The sequence below is a fragment of the Melozone crissalis genome, unplaced genomic scaffold (genome assembly GCF_028551555.1).
Source record: "Melozone crissalis strain CALT ecotype California unplaced genomic scaffold, PUWL_Pcris_2 ptg000120l_1, whole genome shotgun sequence".
NCBI classification, from domain to species: Eukaryota; Metazoa; Chordata; class Aves; order Passeriformes; family Passerellidae; genus Melozone; species Melozone crissalis.
In genome coordinates, this window is record NW_026535896.1 from 1,207,119 (window position 1) to 1,227,523 (window position 20,405).

General features: G+C 50.8%; 1 protein-coding gene across 5 annotated transcripts in view; it reads left to right on the plus strand.

Moving 5' to 3' along the window:
- The window catches only part of OPCML (opioid binding protein/cell adhesion molecule like), a 309,650-nt gene that overhangs the window by 180,196 nt on the left and 109,049 nt on the right, over positions 1-20,405 (plus strand). For 2 of the 5 annotated variants that reach the window (XM_054292856.1, XM_054292855.1), the window contains exon 2: positions 19,257-19,341. In XM_054292856.1, coding sequence (XP_054148831.1) covers positions 19,257-19,341 — 85 coding nt within the window. Of the gene's footprint in view, positions 1-18,667; positions 19,342-20,405 lie in introns of those variants that run through there. The other 3 variants (XM_054292853.1, XM_054292854.1, XM_054292857.1) reach the window with 2 other exon arrangements.

Below are 20,405 nucleotides of genomic sequence, written 5' to 3' on the forward strand. Positions count from 1 at the left end.
CTCAGCCGGGGCTGGATTTGACCCCATCTGCATAAAGACTAAACCTTGATTTGGGATGAAAAAATGAAAATGAAAGAATGAAAACCTGGCTTAAAAAAAAGGTACTCCCTTCCTTGAGGCACAGCTGAGGTGTTGGTGGTTGGCACTGCACCCTTCTGCAGGACAGGGATGGATGTGTTCCTTGGGTGCAAGGGAGCTTGGAGGATGTGAACTCAGAAAATCCAGTTCTGGAAAGGGGAGGATTCTCAGGAAGCAGATCTGGATTTAAACACTGCAGCTTGGCCTCCTCCCCGTTATCCATCTTCCAGCCAGTCGTGGGGAAGCAGCTGTATCCTGCCAAGATTCATGATCAAGAACGCCTCTCCCCCACCTCCTTCCTGCTTTCCACAAATATTTTAAAGCCAAGCCCTGGGCTGGGAAGCAGGTGCCTGTCTGTGCACCCAGCTGGGACATCTGTGGCGAGATTCCTTGGGAAGTGGGAGCCCTGAGCTGGAATGGAGGTCTGTAGGTATGGTCTGGTGCGTTGAGATGCACCTCAATCCTCTCCTGTGCTGTGAAACCACTCAATATGGACCTTCCCACAAAGAGAATGGGGGATGCAGAAGCTCTGGGTGTGTCCTTTGCTTGGATAGAGCATCCCTGGCAGCAGGATCTGCTCCCTGCCCTCCCTCACACCTCTGCAGCAATTAAAGTCAGGACATTGCTCCCCAGAGCTGCCAGCCCTGCTGCCTTTCTTTCCTTCCTTTCCATAGAAGGAAAATGGATTTGTGTTTTCCATCCCTTTGGAATAATCACCACCCCCCCCCCCCCCCCCTCTTTCACGTTGAGTTCATTTGAGCACGTTAATATCTCAAGTTTAATGATAAGTCTAACGGAATTCATTTATAAGATAAATAAGATGTTATTAGTACATTAGTAGCAAAAAATGTGCAAGGACATTGCTAATCTAAGGTGAAAATGCCTTCCTGCGTGAAATTTAATTAGCAGATTGTGTTCTATTAGTGACTTTTATGGGGATTTCATGAAAATGAATACAAATACGATCCGGGCAGCCTCTCTTGTGAAATGATCCTCCCTAACCTACCCTCCCTCTCCAACCCAGGAAAACACGGATGTGTCCTATTCCTTTTCCAAAGAGAACTTTTTGGAGGTGGAAAGGCACCCTGTGGCCACCTTGCAGTGTGGGGACATGGCTGAAGGGTGTCACAGAAGCTGAGTGTGCTGACAGTGAGTGAAACAGGTTGGGGGACTCAGAACTATCCCAGCTTTTCCCTCTGCCTGAGCAAGCAGCTGGTCAGAGCTGCTTTTCCATGAAAAAAAAGCAGCCATGCTTATGGAGCTCTCCTTCGTGCTCGGAATTTTCTCCCTAGCCAGATGTCCTGCAGCAATGGTGGCAGAGGGTGCCAGCTCCTGCCCAGGGTCCCTGGTGGGGATGCAGTGTCACAGATGCGGTGTCACAGTGCCATGTGCTGCCTCCCTGAGCATCCTGCAGGCCTGCTGGCGTGGGGGAGCTGCAGGGAATGGAGCCCATCCAAGAGCATCATACATATTTTAAAGACTTATGGTCCCCCAGCCGGCCCGAGGGGGTTGTGCAGCTGTCACTGCCAGGCTGGGCTGGAGTCACAAGGCACAGAGATGTGCTGGTGTCCCTTTTCTTGCAGCTCGTCTTGCAAAGCCAGCACAGCAGGGACTCTGGAGGAGCCGTGGAGGTGACACTGATGCATCTTCCTTGGTTTCATGCTGAACACCAGCACTTGGGGTGTTTCTGGAGCTGGGAAACATTCCCATGCTGTGGTTTCAAGAGCTTATAGATGACTTGGAAAGGAAAAGCATCTTGGCATCAGCAATAAGAAAAGAAATAAATGGAAGGCTTTTCTGTTCCTGGGAAGACTGTTGTGCATACCCTGCTTTGGGGAGAGTTGTCACTGGCATCACCTCCTCCACCTGATCTGGGACCTCCTGGTTCCAGTCCTTGTGTGTGACTAAGGGAGATACAATGGAATTCCAGGATGGTTTGGGTTGGAAGGGACCTTAAAGTTGACAAGGTGGTGTAGGGTCATAGGTTGGACTTGATGATCTCAAAGGTCTTTTCCAACCTAGTTCATTCAGTGATTCAGTGTTTCTGTTAAAATCACCCCCTGCCATGGGCAGGGACACCTTCCACTAGACCAGGTTGCTCCAAACCTGTCCAACCTGGATCCTTGGACACTTCCAGGGATCCAGGGGCAGTCACAGCTATTCCTCAGTGATGCTGTGCTGGCTCCCTGCTCTTGGCACCAAAACCCAGGCTGAGGTTCTGCCTCATCCAGAATCATGGCAAGACTGGCATTGGCTCTGGAGGGGCCAGGAGGGTCAGACAAACAGCCATGGGCTGTTTGATCTTTGTTTGAAAGGACTTGGGAAGGTGTTGTGTGATGGTGTTCACAGGGGTTCTTGGATGAGGGAAGAGACGAGGATCTGGCTCCATGTTTCAGAAGGCTTGATTTATTATTTTATGATATATATTACATTAAAACTATACTAAAAGAATAGAAGAAAAGGTTTCATCAGAAGGCTAGATGAGAATAGAATAGGAAAAAATGATAACAAAGGTTTGTGGCTCGGACAGAGAGTCTGAGCCAGCTGGGCTGTGATTGGCCATTAATTACAAACATCCAAGATGGGCCAATCACAGATCCACCTGTTGCATTCCTCAGCAGCAGATAATCATTGTTTACATTTTGTTCCTGAGGCTTCTCATCTTCTCAGGAGGAAAATCCTAAAGAAAAGATTTTCCATAAAAGATGTCTGCGACAGTGTTGGAGCTCCAGAGGACCAGAGAGAGCCCTTGTGTCCTGAATAGCATGGGAGCCTCACCTCCCCTTAGCAGACCTGTCCCACCCCTTGTGTTCATGCAGAATGACTCTGGTGGCCCAGACAGGATTTTGAAGCTGGGGAGATGTCATGAAATACTGGAGGAGGCATCTGGTGGTAGTTCCAAAGCTCCTTCCCTGCCATCTGTGGGCACAGGATCCAGCTCTTGCTGATTCCTTTGCTGAACAGTGAAGCAAATGCACGGGGAATCATTATTCATGCAGATGATCCTCACAATTCAATAGAGGTAATTAGGAGAATGATGGAGGAAATTAGCACTTTCTGCGGGTTTATTAATATTAATAAAATGATTCCACGGTTAAAAATAATAATAATAATATTCATAAAATAAATACATAACTGCAGAAGAGCTCTGCCCAGCTCCTAAACACCAGGCTGCTCCAGGCAGGAATCAACAAGCAGCTGGAATCAGTCTGCTGGCTTTTTGCCCCCTCTAAAGATGGAATCATAGCAGTCAGAATCAATTGTGGCATATCTGGGGTAATTTCTCATTTCCCACATTTATCTTCCACATTAGGGAGAGGAGCTGAAGCTCAGCAAATCCTTAAGGCTTTGAGAGATTGAGGGACTTGACTTTAGTGTGCTAGTGGTGTTGAAAATAGGATGTTTTCTGAGAACTGAGGGAACAAGGGTGAGGGCTTTAACCTGACAAAGGGCAGGGATAGATGGGATATTGGGGAGGAATTCTTCCCTGTGAAGGCAGTGAGGCCCTGGTACAGGTTTCCCTGTGGCTGCTGCGTCCCTGGAAGTGTTCAAGGCCAGGTTGAATGGGGTTTGGACAATCTAGGACAGTGGAAGTTGTCCCTGCCCATGGCAAGGGTTGGAACAAGATGGGCTTTGAGGTCCCTACCAACCCAAACCATTCTGTGATGATCCTGTGGTTCTGTGACTGAGGCATATTTGGGGTGTGCTGATAGCGAGTGAAACAGGCTGGGGGACTCAGAAATATCCCATCTTTTCCCCTTTGGGCACATCTCTTGTCTCCATATTAGGGAGAAGAGCTGAAGCTCAGAAGATCTTCAAGGCTTTGGGAAATTGAATGGCTAGTCTTTAACGTGCCAATGCTCTTAAAAACAGGATGTTTTCTGAGAGCTGCCTCTGATTCCTGTTGTCCTCTTGCTTCTTCATCTGCTGTGTACTGCTTCTAGCAGGAAAAGCATCCTCACATCTCCCCTTGTCATGGAGTTGGTGTAACGTGACTGTGGGTACCCATTTCCAGATTGCTCCCTCTGTTGTGTTTCCCATTCCCATTCATGTTGATCCCATTAGAGGACCGTGGATCTCTGCCCCTCATGTGCTGTGTATCCTCATGAATGCTTTTCAGCTCCTGTGCTGCTAGATGTGCCTCAGGATTTGGAGGAGGTTATTTGCACAGGGTGAGGAGATTATCAAATTAAAGACAGCGCAGAATGCTCTTAATGAAAACACATGACAAATGTATTTAAACATGCAAAAATTTAATTAGAATTTTTATTGTTGAAGTCTTGCTACGAGTGCTTTCTGAAACCCTCTTCTTTCTGTGGAGATCAAGGCTGCTTCATTTTCTTGCATGCTAAAGGAGGATTTGGGGTAAAGAAGGGAATAATTGTACCAAATATCTTCTGAATAAGGCAACCGCACTTTTCCTTTGGATGCTGGGTGTGGGATGTGCCCTGGCTGGACCCATGGGAGTGCCTGTCTAGGCTTGACTCTTTTAGAAAGGCATTAGTGGGGTTTTGCAGGATCAAAACACTTCATGGGCCAGGAGGGACACCTGGGGAGCTTCAGTGTCAGGCTGAGGATGCTGCTGAACTCTGAGGATGGCACCAGGCTGTCAGAAAGGGCAGGAAAAATCCTAGATGGGCTGATGGACTTGTAGCTCTTCCATCCATAAGAGATGTGCAAACCCAAAAAACTTGCAGGGAGAGCAAAGAGAAGCAGCTCAGAGCCCCATGGAGCTCCCAGGCTGTGTGCCCCCTGCCCTTTCCTCCTCAGAACACCTCTGGGGAGCAGCTCTGCTTGTTTTGACTCTGCAGGGAGCTGGGAATTGGCCAGGAACAGCTCTCCTGGCTGACCCGAGCTGGAGATGCCAGTCTGGTGGGTGGTGCCAATTCCCAGAGCCTTCTCCTGCTGTCTTTATTAAATGGGAAAAGATCAGAGCGGTTGAACTCTTTCCTTTAATGAGAGATTGCATTATATTAAACGGTAATTGCAAAAAAATCAGTTTCTATAATTAAAAGGAGACCTCACAGCCAGGCATGGAGGAGGTTTTCTGCAGCTCTAAAGATCTCCATCTCCAGCATCTTAGTGCTGGGGATCCTCATGCTCTCTGAGTTTTTGGGTTGTTTATGGTCAACAAAAGCCAGGATGGGGATTGGGATGGGATTCCCTGTCCCATCCACCCAGGACTGTATATCCTGCACTCCAATGGCAGAGCTGGTGAGGGGAGGCAATTATTTCTATTCCAGAGGAATTTGCAGGGCTGGCAGTTTTAAGGAGGGGTTGGGAGGGAAAGCAACCCTATCTCCCAACTTGTAAATTAAGCAGATCTGGTTGGGAACTGTCACCGCAGGAGAAGAAATATGAAACCTCTGGGGTCATGTATGTAGAGTAATTTTTCTGACTGTAACTCTACTTAAAAGTAAGTATATGATGGAAATGCTTAGAGCATTTTAAATGGACCCAACAGAGATCTGCTTCAGGTCCAGTGAAGTCTGTGCAGACTTTATTGGGTGTTGGCTTACTCTAAACTTGCTAACACCAGAGTTTAGTGCGTGACTGAGAAATAAATTGGTTCCTTCTCCTTATTAACTGAAAATACTCTCAGATGAAGGAGAAAGAAGAGCCATATTTGAATATTTTGGTGGGATTTAAGCCATGAGAGCAAGGAGGTTGGTAAAGCTGAGGGGAGGCACTGGGGTGCTTGCTCCCCACCTTGGGTCAGGGTTCTCCACTCAGGATGGATCAGGTCTCCAAGTGGTGGAAACCTCCCAGGGGTGAAGCTGACCTTGAAAAGCACCAGGGATGTCTGTGTGTCTGTCAGGCTCGCTGGCTGTGTGAGGGAATACACGACAAGGCTCGTTTTAGGGAGTGGAAGAAAAAACCCTCCACAGGAGCTCAAAATGTGAGCCCACATCAGCCTCCCTTGGGATCAGTGAAGGCACTTCCAGTCCCAATTCTGTTCCCAAGGTTTTCCCTCTCTGTCTAAAGTGGCCGAGCAAAGCCAGCCTGGTGAACCCTGTCAGAGAAGGCCTTTGAAAGGAGCTGTGACCCTGAAGCTGCGCATGGGTGATGTGTTGGCATGCAAGCCTTGGGAATGGCAGGGTTTGCCTCCCAGTTCTGAATTTGAATTCCCAATTCTAAAGACCCCACTTGGCTCTGCTCTGCTCCAGCCCCATCAGTGAGACGTTTGAAGGCTGGAGTGTGTTTTGGTTTCTGACAGGTGGAAAAACGAGTGTGCCAAGGCAGAGGCAGGAGGATCCCAGGGGATGGTGAGCAGAGTGATGGCTGCTTTGCTCCTTGCTGCACCCTTTGTGAAGTTTATGGAGCCATTTAGGGCACAAAAGTGTCCCAAAATGTGCTGTTGCAAGGTGCAAATGGAGGAAGAAGGATTTGGGGCTCAGCTCAGAGCAATGAGCTCCCTCTGGGTGGGGGTGTTCCCACCTGCCTTGGCCATTCCCTGGGGAGCAGGATGGCTGAACCAGACACACCATCCCCAGCAGAAAATGCAATTCCCTTGGGTTTGATTGGAAGGGTGCTCTTGGAAGGTTGCAGTTTATTGCAGCTCCAGGACATGTGAACAGTCTCTGTTTCGGCCCACACGTTCGAAGAATGAGTCGGAGTTCTTCAGTTCTCGGTCTCAAGGTTGTTTATTGTATCTTATCGATAAAAATTTTTCTCCTGCTCTGCTGAGGTCCATACAGCAGGACAGTTCCAGTCACCCTGACTGCCCCAGGGCAGTGTTATCTCTTTATACTAAAAACTATTGTAAAACAAATTGTATAACATGTTTACAATTACTTTCCAATACCTATCACCTATGTTAGACAGTGAGTTTCTACTCTAAACCAATACCAAGGTGCTAACATCACAGCAGAAGATGGAAGTAGAGAAGAAGAAGAAGAAGAAGAAGAAGAAGAAGAAGAAGAAGAAGAAGAAATGATGGACACGCCCAAGTCCCTTCATCTTGTCCCCAAAAACCCTTATTCTAAAAATCCCAAAATCTACTTTTTCACTTAGTGATAATTTTATTATTACACTATTTAAACTTCTGTGGCTTTCAGGTCTTCATACAAAGCTGGTAATTTGCTCCAGGGGTCCTAATCAAACCCACAGGCGTTCTGGGCTGTGTGCCAGGGTCTCTGAGCCCCCTGGCAGGGTCCTGGCAACTCTGAACACCCGGAGGGATGCACTGAGTTCTGACAGGGTGCAGCCAGGGCAGGGTGTGCTCCATTGTGAATTGGCTCAGTTCAGAGCCAGGCTGGCCTGGAGACAGCTCCTTCTGCTCTGGGGTCAGGCATCCCATCCCAGGGAGGGTTTTTAAGCACCCAGGCTGCAGTAGGCAGATACAGGGAATCTGCTGCTCTTCTGCTTGCTTAGGAGCATGAGGAATGCTCCAGATTATCACCCCAGAAGGAATTAATAAAGCTGGGTTTGCTGGTTGATTGAAGACTGGGCAGCTGTGAGTGCATTCCTGTAGGTATCCATTAAATGTAGCCTCTAGATGCTCAGGATTGAGGTGTGATAGGTGTGAGAGTAACAGCCAGCCCAGCTTTTCCTTCTCCTCCCCCATCTCCCTTCTTGCCTCCCCTGGATTTCTGTGGTGTGAGATTTTTCACCCCGTGCACTGGAAACAATATCTTGGAGCAGCTTTGGAGCCATTTGTTTTCCCTTTAATTGGCTAGTGGGGAGAAAATAACGAAGGGAAGTCATGCAGGGGAAGTTCTCATCGGTGCCGTTTTTGGCAACAGAGTCACAACATCCTAAATTTATTTATTTAATTGCATTATTAAAAGTATAAATAAAAATAAATCCAGGAGAGCAGCCGGATCTATACTTTGCATCTCTAAAATAGAACCATAAATGCCACAGAGCACTGGGGGAATGATTTATTAGCCTGTTATCGTGAGTGACTGGGACGCTTTCGATGGAGTCCTTGCTAATTTCTAACAGCTGCATTAAATCACAGATGCTATCAGCTATTATAAAATAATCACCCAGCGCTCTGTGAACCAGCACGAGCCCAGGGTCAGTGCTGGAGCCCGGGATTTGTTTCACATCTCAGCCCCTCCATTTCCTGCGAGGGTGGGAAATAAATAGGGCTTGTAGCGGCCTCATTTTATCATCCAGGAGTTGACAATAAATAAAAACCTCTATAAAACTTTTTTTTCTAAAAGGAGTTTCGACTGGAATTTGCAATGAGAGGAAACCTGATTTTGTGCTGTGTGATGTCAGGACTCCTGGGTCCTGTTTCTAGTTCAGAAAGGGAGCTGAGCTTGCTGATTTATGGGGCAGAGGGAGGATTTCAAGGGTTTGGCTGCAGACAGGGCTGCAAGGAAGGCAGCGGGTCCTGGCAGTAAGAAACGTCTGTCAGCTCCTCCGCCTTTGCTCCTCGCTGCTCTTTCAGACAAGTCACTTAAATTTCCCTGCAGCTCCACTGCCTTCCTCTCGTTTGACAAATAACGTGTGTGTTTATGTGCCTGGGCTCCGGAGGGGGTTAATACTTGGCCTGGAAATCTCTTTAGAAGTGCCAATTTGTAGCGACAGAGAAACAACAATGAATAGAAGAGCCTGTGAGGACCAGAAGAAGCGAGCGAGCGGCTGCTTATCAGGATGGTGGCTCACAGAGCCAGCTGCAATAGCAGGGGTAGTTGTAAAGGGTGAAGGAGATGGGAAGGGAAAAAAAAATAAAAACCCAAACCCACAAATAAATAAAAAATAAAGCAGTTAGGAAGAAAATGCCTCCCATCTGCAACACTCGTATTTTTCTTGACAGTTTTGCTTTATGTTAGAGCAGCTGCTTAACATGACAAACGCCAGCTTTAATAACGAGGAGCCAGAGGAGATGCAGGGATGGAGCTCTATGGCTCATCCTGCTCTCCCATGCTCTTTCTTGGGTGTGAACAGCCCAGAGCAGGCTCACCCTGGTGTCCTGCACCACCTTGTCCTGTAGCCATGATATTTTCTGAAAAATCCTTTCCTTAGGATTTTTCCTCCTGAGAAGCTGAGATGCCTCAGGAACAAAATGTAAACAATGGTTATCTGCTGCTGTGGAATGCAACAGGTGCATCTGTGATTGGTCTCATGTGGTTGTTTCTAATTAATGGCCAATCACAGTCAGCTGTCCAGACTGTCTCAGTCAGTCACAAGCCTTTGTTATAATTCCTTTTCTATTCTTAGCCAGCCTTCTGATTAAATCCTTTCTTCTATTCTTTTAGTATAGTTTTAATATAATATATATCATAAAATAATAAATCAAGCCTTCTGAAACGTGGAGTCAGATCCTCTTCTCTTCCCTCATCCTGGGATCCCTGTGAACACCACCACCTTGTCCAGCTTGGGAAGATCAATTTGGACCCAGTGCCTGCTGTTTTGGGAACAGTTGTGGTTTTGAAGCGCTGCGTCTTTGTTTGAATTTGTGGGATTAAAGGGGGTTTAAGGAAGAAGGAGCCTCAGGGTTGTTTGTTTGTGGAGCAGCAGCTCCTGGTGACAACCTAGGCTGCTCCAAGCCACGTGTCCATGGGGAACAATGCCTTAGAGGGGATTCCAGGATAGCCGTGGGCAGCTCTCCTATTTCCCCAGAGGTATTTGGGTTCCTTTGTCTTTTCCTGCCTTGTCATTCTCTCTGCAAAATGGGATGGTGGCTTTGCAGCTTGCAGGTTGTTTCCTTCCTGCGGTATCGGGGGTTGTCGGGTTGTCAGCAGCCTGGAGATAGCAGGGATTGCTGACAGCAAGCAGAACTCAGTCAGAGCTGTGCACAGAAACCTTGCTCAGCCTTTGAAACCGCAGTCAAACCCTCCCCCAAGGTTATTCTTCCTCATAAAACACTCTTAGTTTTGTTTGCCGCAAACCTAGATTTTAATCCCAGCATCCAGGCAGAGCTGGGCTTTGAAGAGAATTGGGTTGGAGTCACAAGTGAATGGCTGAGGCCAGGCTGACTGAAACAGATGAATTAAAGCTGACCTAGGAAGATGGAGATGTTCCCATCCACACCCCGGTTGTGCCACTTGCATATTTATCTCATTGTGCCCGATACCACTGGGAATAAATCAGCAGTGAGACATGCAGGGAGCAGCTCTGCTGCCTCTGAGAGCAGAGATCTGCACCAGCATTTACCCACAGCTCCCATCAAACTCCCAGGGAAGTTTTCCAAAACCTGCAGGAACCCAGAGCCTTCCCTCACCTAATGGTTTTCTCCCCCTCACTTCAGCCCTTAGAAGCAGGAATTTAAAAGTTGAAAAAACATCACCTGCATGGGCCACAGAGAGGAAGACTGAAAACACTGAGAATTTTTATTTCTCCTGGGACCTGCAGCATGAGCAGCCCGAGTAGTTCAGACAGGCTGTGAACAAGTGTTCAGACCTTTACCTGCATAACACGGCTGCCAAACCTGCCCAGCAGCACCTGGAGACAAGGGGGGTGTGCGGGGTGAGGAGTGGGAGCAGGGAAATTTCCTCCCCAGCTCTGCAGAGATCCCACCCAGCTCCCTGCAGCTCCCAGCCCTCCTCTGCCCCTTCCAGCAGCAGCACAGGCAGGATCTGAGAGCCCCAGGAGCCGCCCCAGCAGTGAGATGTTCTGGAGGCTGGTTTGTGTTGTTCTTTGGGTGTGTGTAGGTGTGAAAATCCCAGAGTGGTTTGGGTTGGAAGGGACTCTCGAGGTAATACAGTGCCACTCCTTGCCATGGGCAGGGACACCTTCCACTATCCCAGGGTGCTCCAAACCCCGTCCAAGCTGGCCTGGAACACCTCAGGAGTGGGGCAGCCAACCACATTAAATATGAGTGGCAGGGCAGGGCTGTACTGGGTAGTGGTGAGAGCCCCAGGGACATTTGGGATTGTCTTGCCCAAGCTGAGAGGACATGTTGGAGGGGACGAGGGTATGTGGTGGGCAGAGGAACATCCCAAATGTCCCCAGCAGTGAGATGTTCTGGAGGCTGGTTTGTGTTGTTGGTTGGGAGAGTAGGTGCGTGTGTAGGTGTGAAAATTCCAGAGTTGGAAGGGACTCTCAAGGTAATACAGTGCCACTCCTGGCCATGGGCAGGCACACCTTCCACTCTCCCAGGATGCTCCGAACCCTGTCCAAGCTGGTCTGGAGCACTTCTGGAATGGGGCAGCCAACCACATTAAATATGAGAGGCAGGGCAGGGCTGTCCTGGGTGGTGCTGAGAGCCCCAGGGACATTTGGGATTGTCCTGCCCAATCTATGAGGACCATGTTGGAGGGGATGAGGGTATGTGGTGGGCAGAGGAACACAAATACCGCACTTCAGAGCTGCAGGGCACAAGCCATTCCTTCAGGAGAATACAAGTTTTCAAGGCCCAGTTTATCTCTATGGAATGACTCAGGCATGTTTTTCTCTTTACCTTGAAATCTTGCTGGTTTGGCTGCTCTGCTGATATCAAAGGTTTGGTTTGGGCAGGCAAACCCTGAGTCTGAGCAGAGTTCCAGGGTGTGCAGTCCCTCACCTGTTCATCACACGAGGATGGATTTTCTGGGGGGGGCTAATGATGGAAAAACCTGTTAAACACAGACTGGTCAAAGAAAAACCTGTTAAACACAGGCTGCTCCAAGAAACTGTGGCTGTCCCATCCCTGGAGGTGTCCAAGGCCAGGTTGGACAGGGCTTGAGGCACCCTGAGATAGGGGGAAGTGTCCCTGCCCATGGCAGGCGTAGGACTGGATATCCTGAGAGGTTCTGGTGCCATCCAGGTGTGAAAAAGAGCAGAATAGGCAGTGTCCCAAAGGAGGATGGGAAGACAGGATTTTCCTTTCTCTCACCTGTGCTGGGGATGCCTTTTGGAGCCTCCCAGGACAGCCCAGAGCATGGTGTTTCCCTCTTCCAGCACGGAGTGTAGGTGGCACAGCTGCTCTCTGATCATTCCTGCATGTCTGTATTCTGTAAATAAGCCCCGAGGCTACGCGATGGCTTCGTGTTTAGAAACAGGATAAACAGGGCGATGTGATATCTATTTATTTGTTCTTTTATTAGTTCAGCGCAGAGCTCACAGAGCACTTTGTGAGTGTCTATGAAATGAGCCTTGTAATGTTCCTAGGAGAGGGGAAAGGCATTCCTGCTCCAGTTAGCACATGGGGGAAGCTGAGGGTTCCCTGTGCATCCATGGCCAGGGTGAGACCGTGGTAGATGCAGGGGTGGATCCCAGATCCTGCTTTCCATTTCCAGTCTGTGATGGCTGGTAGGGTTCAAATGCATATTTCAGGCTCAGCATCTGTGCTCCAGAGCCCTTTTTCTGGTGTTTCTCCTACTCCTAGACCAATTTGGGAGTGTGATTGTGCCTCCACACCTTGTCTTAGGGAGGGGTCATTGGGTATTAATGATGGAAAAACCTGTTAAACATGAACTGTCCCAAGAAAAACCTGTTAAACACAGACTGCCCCAAGAAGTTGTGGCTGCCCCATCCCTGAAGGTGCCCAAGGTCAGGTTGGACAAGCCTTGGGGCACCCTGGGATAGTGGAAGGTGTCCCTGCTTATGGCAGGTGTGGGACTGGATGTTCTTTAAGGTCCTTTATGGAGATGGAGCACCAACATCTTCTCTGGAAATAAGCTGTTCCTCTCATCCTCACATCCTAATATCCAATTTATCTCACCCTTCCTAATATCCAATTTAAACCTGCCCTCTGTCAGGTCAAAGCCATTCCCCCTTGTCCTGTCATTGTCTGCTTCCCAGGGATGTGGAAAATTTGGGACAAAGCTCCTGGAAGCATCTCTTCGGCAGAGACTGTGCACTGTGATGGGGTTTTTGTTGTGCTGTTTGGTTTTGTTTTTTTCCAAGACAATGTCCTTGCTAGGGCAGCTTGAACTTTGGCTGCTTTGATATGGAAATGTTTTGGCAAGGAAGCAAAATGTCACATGTCTGTAATGCCCCTGCCACCATCCCTTCCCTCTAAAGTTGGATTTTCAGGGAGAGACTGAACAGGAGTTGAAAATTTGCCCAAATGCACTAAATACCATCAGAAATGGCAGCAAAAAAAAAAAATCTTGGCATCGCAGAGAAAATCTTAACATTTTGCTTTCCTTAGAAAAAAAAATGTAAAAAAAAACCCCTAAGCCATGCTGGATGGTTGTCAGAAATGCTTCAGGAAAATTAAATCTGTGTTTTTCAAGCTTTTAGGGTGATGTTGTGATGGTTCTGCTGCCCCTGGGTGTCCCAGCCCCTCCGAGCTTTGCTTGAGCAGCACTGGGTGTTCTCAGAGATGTTTTTTTATTCCTTCAATATTTGGTGTAAGGAGGAGTCAGCTTTAACTGCTCCAGGTGGGTGTCTATGGAGCTGCCTCCGTTTTGGATTTCATTTGTCAGGTTTACACACTCTTTAAGCGTGCCATATGCCGGGGTTCAGCCGGGGATTGCAGCCGAGCATTAAGTGTGGAGTAATCCCATTAAAATCCCCAGGGATTGCTGGGGGTCCTGCTCAACCACGACCTGCCTTCCCACGCTGTAATCCCGGCTCCAGGCTGGGTCTGTGTGGCCTTGGGGGGATTTTGTGGAGGAGGGAAGGATTTGTGGGTGAATTTAGGGCACGGGGATGGGGTTGGAGGGTCTACCTGGGCACTGAGTGCTAAACCAGCCCTGAGCCAGTTGGAAATGAGGAGCCTGAGCCTCCAGTCTGGATCTTCTGCCCTTGTAGCTCAAGCACCATGATCAATATGAAAAACAAGTCGCATTTTTTTCCCACAATTACCTCAGCAGGTTGTTTAATTTTTTTTTTCTCCTTTTGCTGAATTTGTGCGATAAAACGCATTAAATGTAACAGCACGGAAAATAAAAGTTCCGTTTGCAGAGAGAGCCCTGATTTAGTCTGAAGATAAAACAAGATAAAACAACTGGAAAAATTAAGGGGGATAAATAAATTCTGCTGGGAAGAGGCTGAGGTGAGAGAGAGGGAGGTCTGTGTGTGGCAAAGGCCTGGCAGTGGTCAGTGCAGCTGTGGATCCCATTCCCAAGGCTTTCCACCGGGGAAAGGGGTGATGCTTTGCTTTGTGCCCCTTCCAAAAACTTGTGGGTGATCAGTTTTGTCCCAGGACAATATGCGATTCTCCCTGCATGGGAGATGATGGGGAAGATGAAACATGAGAGCCTTATAAATATGATTGTCTGGCAAAAGATTTTGAGAATATAGAAACTATAAGTGAGATTGAAATGAAAGCAAGCTTTGAGACACCTCAGTTACTGAACAACTGGAAAACAATGGTGTGGCTGGCTGAAGGTAATCCCCTTTGGATGGAACAACACCCTCTGCTTGCAGACAGCTCCAAGGGTCAGAGCAGACCCTACAGCTTGGCAGAAGGGGCCCAAAGAGGAGTTTTTAGGGTTTAAAATGTAACACACTATGGCAATGTAATGATTCTTATAGGCTGTATAGAAATGCTATAGGATTTGTGTATTGTACTAGATTAGTTAGTGAGAATCAGAATACTCAACACAGAAGAAGATTTATTGTATTGTTACAAGAACTTTGCACTTTTACCTCTTGTCTCTTAGCTCTTGCCTTTTATTCTCTTACCCTCTCATCCTCTCTCCCCCTCTCTTCTCTCGGGCCTGCTCTGAGCTGTGTTTGGCAGCTCCCAGCAGGGCCCTGCACCCAGGCCCTTTGCAATAAACCCCAAATTCCATGACCTGGCTTCAGAGATCTCTTGTCTCCATCCATCCCAACTGTCCTACCCCCGATGCTCCTACAGGAGGATATGTGTTCCCCCTGCCTGTGCTCGTGCCGTCTCTTTTGGGTGAAGAAATGAGAATATTCGGCAGCAAATGGGAAAAAGCACAAAGCAGGGCGTTGGGCTGTGGGGGAAGAGGTGTCAGGATGGATTGCCAAATATGCCGGGGAAAAAATTAGCAGCTGCAAGTGTGCAAGAGAAAGGTGGAGAAGAAAAAGGGTAGAGACAGATGGAGAGAAGGAGGGAGAGAAAGAGGAGGTGGGAGGAGAGGGAGGAGGGGATAATAGTGTGCAAAGAAATTAGTTAAAAATCTTATAGCCCCGAGCCCAGACACCATCTGGAGAGTGCAGGGTACCGAGACACAGCTCCACATTCACCATGGAGGTGTCACATATGTCTTGGCCAGGTAGGGTGGCCGAGATGCTCAGGATTAGAAATTCCCCATGCCGCAGGAAAGAGACACCTTAAAAGAGCCCAATTTTGTGAAAAAAGGTGCCCGTGGCTGTCTGCCAGCTGGGGACCAGAGAGGAGGTGCTGTTGTTGAAAATCTTGTCTGGGTTTTCCAGAGGGAGATCTGGAGAACTCCCATTTCCACCAGTGCTGGAGGGTGAATCCCTGGAAGCAAAGATTGCTCTTTGATTAAACAAGCACAAGGATTCCAAGGGCTGCTCTTCCCTACAGCTCTGCTGGGTTTTTGCTTTCCTGGGTGTAGCATTAACCCCTTGAACAACGGGTTAATTAACCCCATGAACCCCTTTGAACAAGGCTGAATGGCTGAGAGGCAGCAAAGTTCATCTCAGAGAAAGGGAAAAAATGGAAAATAAAAGTTTTTTCCCATTATCTTTGCCTTAAGATGTTATTTTCTTTGCCAGCTGAGGACTGTGACAAGCACATGGTTTGTTGTGCCCACTGAGGGAAAAGCTGCTGTCCTAGGATAAAGCACATCTCTGTGGTACAGCTGTGCCCATGTTTCCTAGCATTCCCCTACCCAGGCAGGTTTAAAAGGAGTGAGAAATGGTCCTTGGGTCTCTTTTGGAAGAGGCAGAGTCCCAAAGGAGGAGGTGGCACTTGCTGGCTGATGTGCAGTGTCCCAGAGGTGCTGCAGTCACTCCCTCCCTCACTGCACTGATCCCAAGGGAGCTGGACTCGCTCCCTGCTCCTCAGTGAGCATTTCAGTGTGCCCTGAGCTGTCTGGAGAAAAGGGAAATCATCTGGGAGCAGGAATGAGGCTGGGGAATGAAACCCAGCATGTCCATCCATCGGTCCCAGTGGCTGCAGGCTGATTCCCAGTGTGACACTGGAGCAGCTTTGTGGCTGAGCTCCCTCACAGCCCCCAGGCTCGGGTCCCTCACTAATTACTTCCAGGCCTGTACTCCTGACATTTGCAAGCTCCTGATTAGAGCAATGAGGGAGAAATCTCGGAGGGAGAGGGAGGCTAAACTGCACCACTAATAACAGCTGAGATTGACAGTGGGCTGGGGAGGTGCAGGGACTCGTCCTTGCTGGCTCCGTTTCTTCCTGAGCCTCTGGGAGGATGAGAGAAGGTCAGGGCTTGTTAACGTCATCGTGAGGAGCAGGATCCACCACTGCCATCTGCCTGGTGCCCCCAGGGCCCGTGCCAGCCTCGAGTCCCTCTCAGCCAGGCGATATTTTTAGCCACGGACCTGAACTGAAGCCACCCTGTGCAACCTCAGGTCTGCAAAAAGTGCCTCTGCCTCTGTGTCTGCTGACTTTGTGCTTCATGAAGATTTTGCAGCCTCCTGGATATCAAGCTTTTTCCCCCCTGCCCTTTTCTCTCCCACGTCCCATCATTTGATGGCAGTGCTGTCACTGGGGAGTTACCATTAACCTCAGCAGTGGGACTGGCACGTATTTGTGATGGGGTGGTCCAGAGTACCAAACCAGGAGAGGCTGCTCTGGTTCCCTCAGTGCCCACAGTGGCCTCTGGGATGAGCATGGTTGAGCCACATCTCCTGAGTCTCCTGCACAGCCATTCTAGGCTGTTGGGTCCCTACCCAGCTACATAAATATGGATCACATTCATTCCCCAGCCCTCTCTCTCTCCCCTCCCTGATGCCCCATATCCCCTTACCTGTCTGTAGCAGCCAGTTTAGTTCTCTGTGTGTCTATTCATTCCCTGCCTTTGCATCCATTCATGGATCCATGGCTCTCCAGCCTCCTCAGAGTCTCTTTGTGAGGCAGACAGGCTTTTTCCCCTATAAATCTCCCCTCTCCTGGATTGCTGTGGCTCTGGCATGCTTTGTGCTGCACACACTCTACGTCTACAGCTCCTATCCCAAGGGGTAAACACGATTTTACCCAGCAGAGCTTGTGGTCCCTGCAGCATCCTTGTCCCCTGGAGCTAATCCTGCTGCTGGGTGAGGCTCAGCAGTGCCTGTGGTCTCAGTGCCATGGGATTGTGCTGGCTCCTGCTGTTCCCTCCCTTCCAGCAGGCACAGTTCATCCGTGCCAGAATGGAGCAGCTCAGGAAGGAGTGGAGTGTCCTTCCCTCCCATCCTCCCCACTAAAGAATCCCTGGCATGGGAGCAGCCATCCTGCACATTCAGGGTTAAGGCAACTTTTCAGCAGCTGAGGAGCTTTCTGATGGAAAACTCAGCCCTGCTTTTCTCCGTGCTTCCCTGGGCTCCCAGGCTGCCCTGTTTATCCAGGCTGCAGAGAGCATCCCTCTGGTGCTGGGTGCCAGCACCCATCTCTGCAGTGCCAGCCCGTGACTGGTGGCTGTTTAGGGTCACTAAATCCCACTGCCACGTACAAAGAACCTGCTCTGCTGAAAATTGGGCTTGGGATCACTGAAAACCCCTTGCAAAACCCCTTTATCAGTTCTCACAGCTGTGTTTGGATCTCTGGATGAGGTCGGGGTCCTGAATTAGCTTAAACTCCTTTGCTGGTGGTTATTTCCCTCCTCCAGCCCCTGAGAGGGACAGGTTCTCTGGGATACATCAGCAGAGGAGCAGATGTCCTTTGGAGGAAGGCACCCAGCCAAGGTCCTGGGATGAGGAACTGTGTGAGGAACCCTGGCAGCACAGGGTTAGTTTTCTTCTGTGGGCACACAGTTTTCTGGGTGGTCACCAAGGTCTTGGTGCCTTCAGCTGCTCTTTGAGGAGATAACTGGTGGTCTGTGGGTGTCTCCAAAGGAGGAAATTTGTTGAAATTTATTGTTGAGGAGGAAATTTGTTGAAATGTATTGCTGATGCTCTGTTGTGAGTGGCAGGGTGGGCTTCCAAATTCAAGGATCTCAGTGTCAGGAAGCAGGGACAGGACAGGAGATGCTCTGAAGCTGTCTTACACATCCCATGGGACAGGGACGTGGGGACAGGACCCTGCTTCTCACAGGGAGAGAGAACTGGAGCCAGTCCCCCACAGGGATATGCATCAACAGGTGGAGGCAGGCAAAGATGCTGCGGTGGGCAAGGGTTTGGGCAACGTGCTGCTGTTGAGGGCAAGCTGGGGGGTGCGTGGCGCAAGAAAAGCCCCCTCTGAAGCAGGGCTGAAGCGGGTGAAGGGCTGGGGGTCCCTCGGCTGGCCGCAGCCCCGGTGCCGGCGCGGCGGGGGTTAATGTGCGTGTCCTCCCGCGCATCCCGCCCCGCTGCCGCCCGCCCGTGTGCGGGGCTCGGGCCGTGCGGGAGCCGAGGCGCCGGGCAGCGCTGGAGCCGCTGCCATGACAACCCCGGGGATGCTGCCGGCCGGGGCCGGGGTGCTGCTGCCGCCGCCGCCCCCCCGCGTCCCCCCCGCCCCGCTGCGCGCGTGAGCCGCAGCCCGAGCAGCTCCGAGACCCTCCGGACACAGCCCGGGAGCATCGCGGACATCGCCTGCAGCTCCGCGGGGAAGTTTCGATCTTGCGACAGAACCGGGATTTTGGGGAGCTTTATTGGGATTTTTTAATTTTTTTTTCTTGTATTTTTAAAAAATTCTCCTTTCTCTCTGTGATTGAAACAAAAGCTCAAGAGCCGGAGAACAGCCCAGCCCCGGCCCGCTGTGTCCCCCCCGCTGCCGATGCCGCCCTCCCCTTCCTTTCACAGACACTCACGTTTCCTCCGTGGGTTATAAACTTTTGATGCCAGATCTCCGCAGCGCCTGCCCAGCTGCAGCTGAAAGTAGCGTCTCCAGCAGCCACACATCTGTGACCTTCATCTCGTGCTCCGCACCTTCTCTCCTCCTCTTCCTCCTCCTCCCCCCGGCCCTCCCGTCCTCCTCCCTCGCCCGAGGACAGCGGGACTCCCTCCGATGCCGCTCGGCAGGCTCAGCGCTCGCAGCCAGCCTTGCCGGGGGCTCTCCTGATCTCCGTGGAGCTCCGCAGCGCTCGCCCCGGTGGTTTTGCTCCCCCCCATCCCTCCTCTCCACCCACCCCTTCCCCCTTTTCGCCTTGTCGGGTGTGTTTTTTGCCTGTTGGAAAAGTCCCCGCTGCCCAGGATGGGGGTCGGTGGGTGCTTGGCCCTGCCCTGGAGGTGCCTGGTCGTCCTCTGTCTCAGGCTGCTCTTCCTTGTGCCCGCAGGAGTGCCCGTGCGCAGCGGAGATGCCACCTTCCCCAAAGCCATGGACAACGTGACAGTGCGGCAAGGGGAGAGCGCCACGCTCAGGTAGGAGCAGCTGCACGGGGGCTTGGGGGGTCGGGGGTGCCGCTTGCGGCTTTTGGGGGATGCTCCGTGCCCGCCGGGGCTGCCGGAGGGTCCTGGGACCAGCTGGAGACTTTGCGCGTGTCCCAGGGGCTTGTCCCTGTCGTGGTGGCAGGGGACACTGCGTGTGGCAGCTTGTCCCCGTGGTGGTGGCAGGGGACACTCCGGGTGGCAGCCTGTCCCCGTCGTGGTGGGGCCACCCCGTGCGAGCAGTTTTGGAGGGACGGATGCGTTCGGTGCTTTTCGGGCTGCAGCTCCTGGGGGGGCTGCGGGTGCCAGACGAGGAGAGCACACAGGGGTTTAGGTGGCAGACAGTGAGTTAGTGCTGCCTGAAAACCCCAAAGTTGTGCCTGCGTGAGAGGGGAGGGGGGGTCCGTGCTGCTGGCGCCGGTGCCAGCCCGCGCTGCCAGCGGCTTTCCAGGGCTGCGCTGCCTCCGAGGTGTCGGTGTTTTCCTCGATCGCTTTATAGTCTCTGCACGAATCCGTTAATATCAAATCAATCTTTTACTCCAGGGGTGCATCTTATGAATTCTGATGGATGCTTTCCCTTACGTTGTTTGCTGTAGGAGAAACACAGGCGGCTGATATGCAGATGGGTCACTCCTGTGCCGCACAGCCCAGCCGAGCATCCCTTCCATTCCCTGAATGAGTTACAGGTGTACGCGGGGCTGTGCCCAGGTAGCACCGCAGCTCTCCACAGGCATCGCGGCCAGAGGAGCAGCCCAGCCTTTATTTTGGAGGGCAGTGAGGCTTTGGGTCGTGCTGTGCGTGCTTCAGGCAGCCCCGGGAGGAGCCGAGCCGGTTAATCCGGGAGCTGTGGGACTGGCGGAAGGAGCTCGGGGGTGGTGGGACGTGAGCGTGGAGCGAGAGAGCCCGGAGGAGTTTGTCTGCTTTGCCTGCACCAGCGAGCAGCGTGTGCCCCTCACCCGAGGCTCGCTCAGAGCCGGAGGAACGGGGTCTCTGCAGCAGAGAGCAGCTGCTCTGCCAGAGCCAGGCACGGGGATGGCACAAGCAGAGCCTGGCACGCT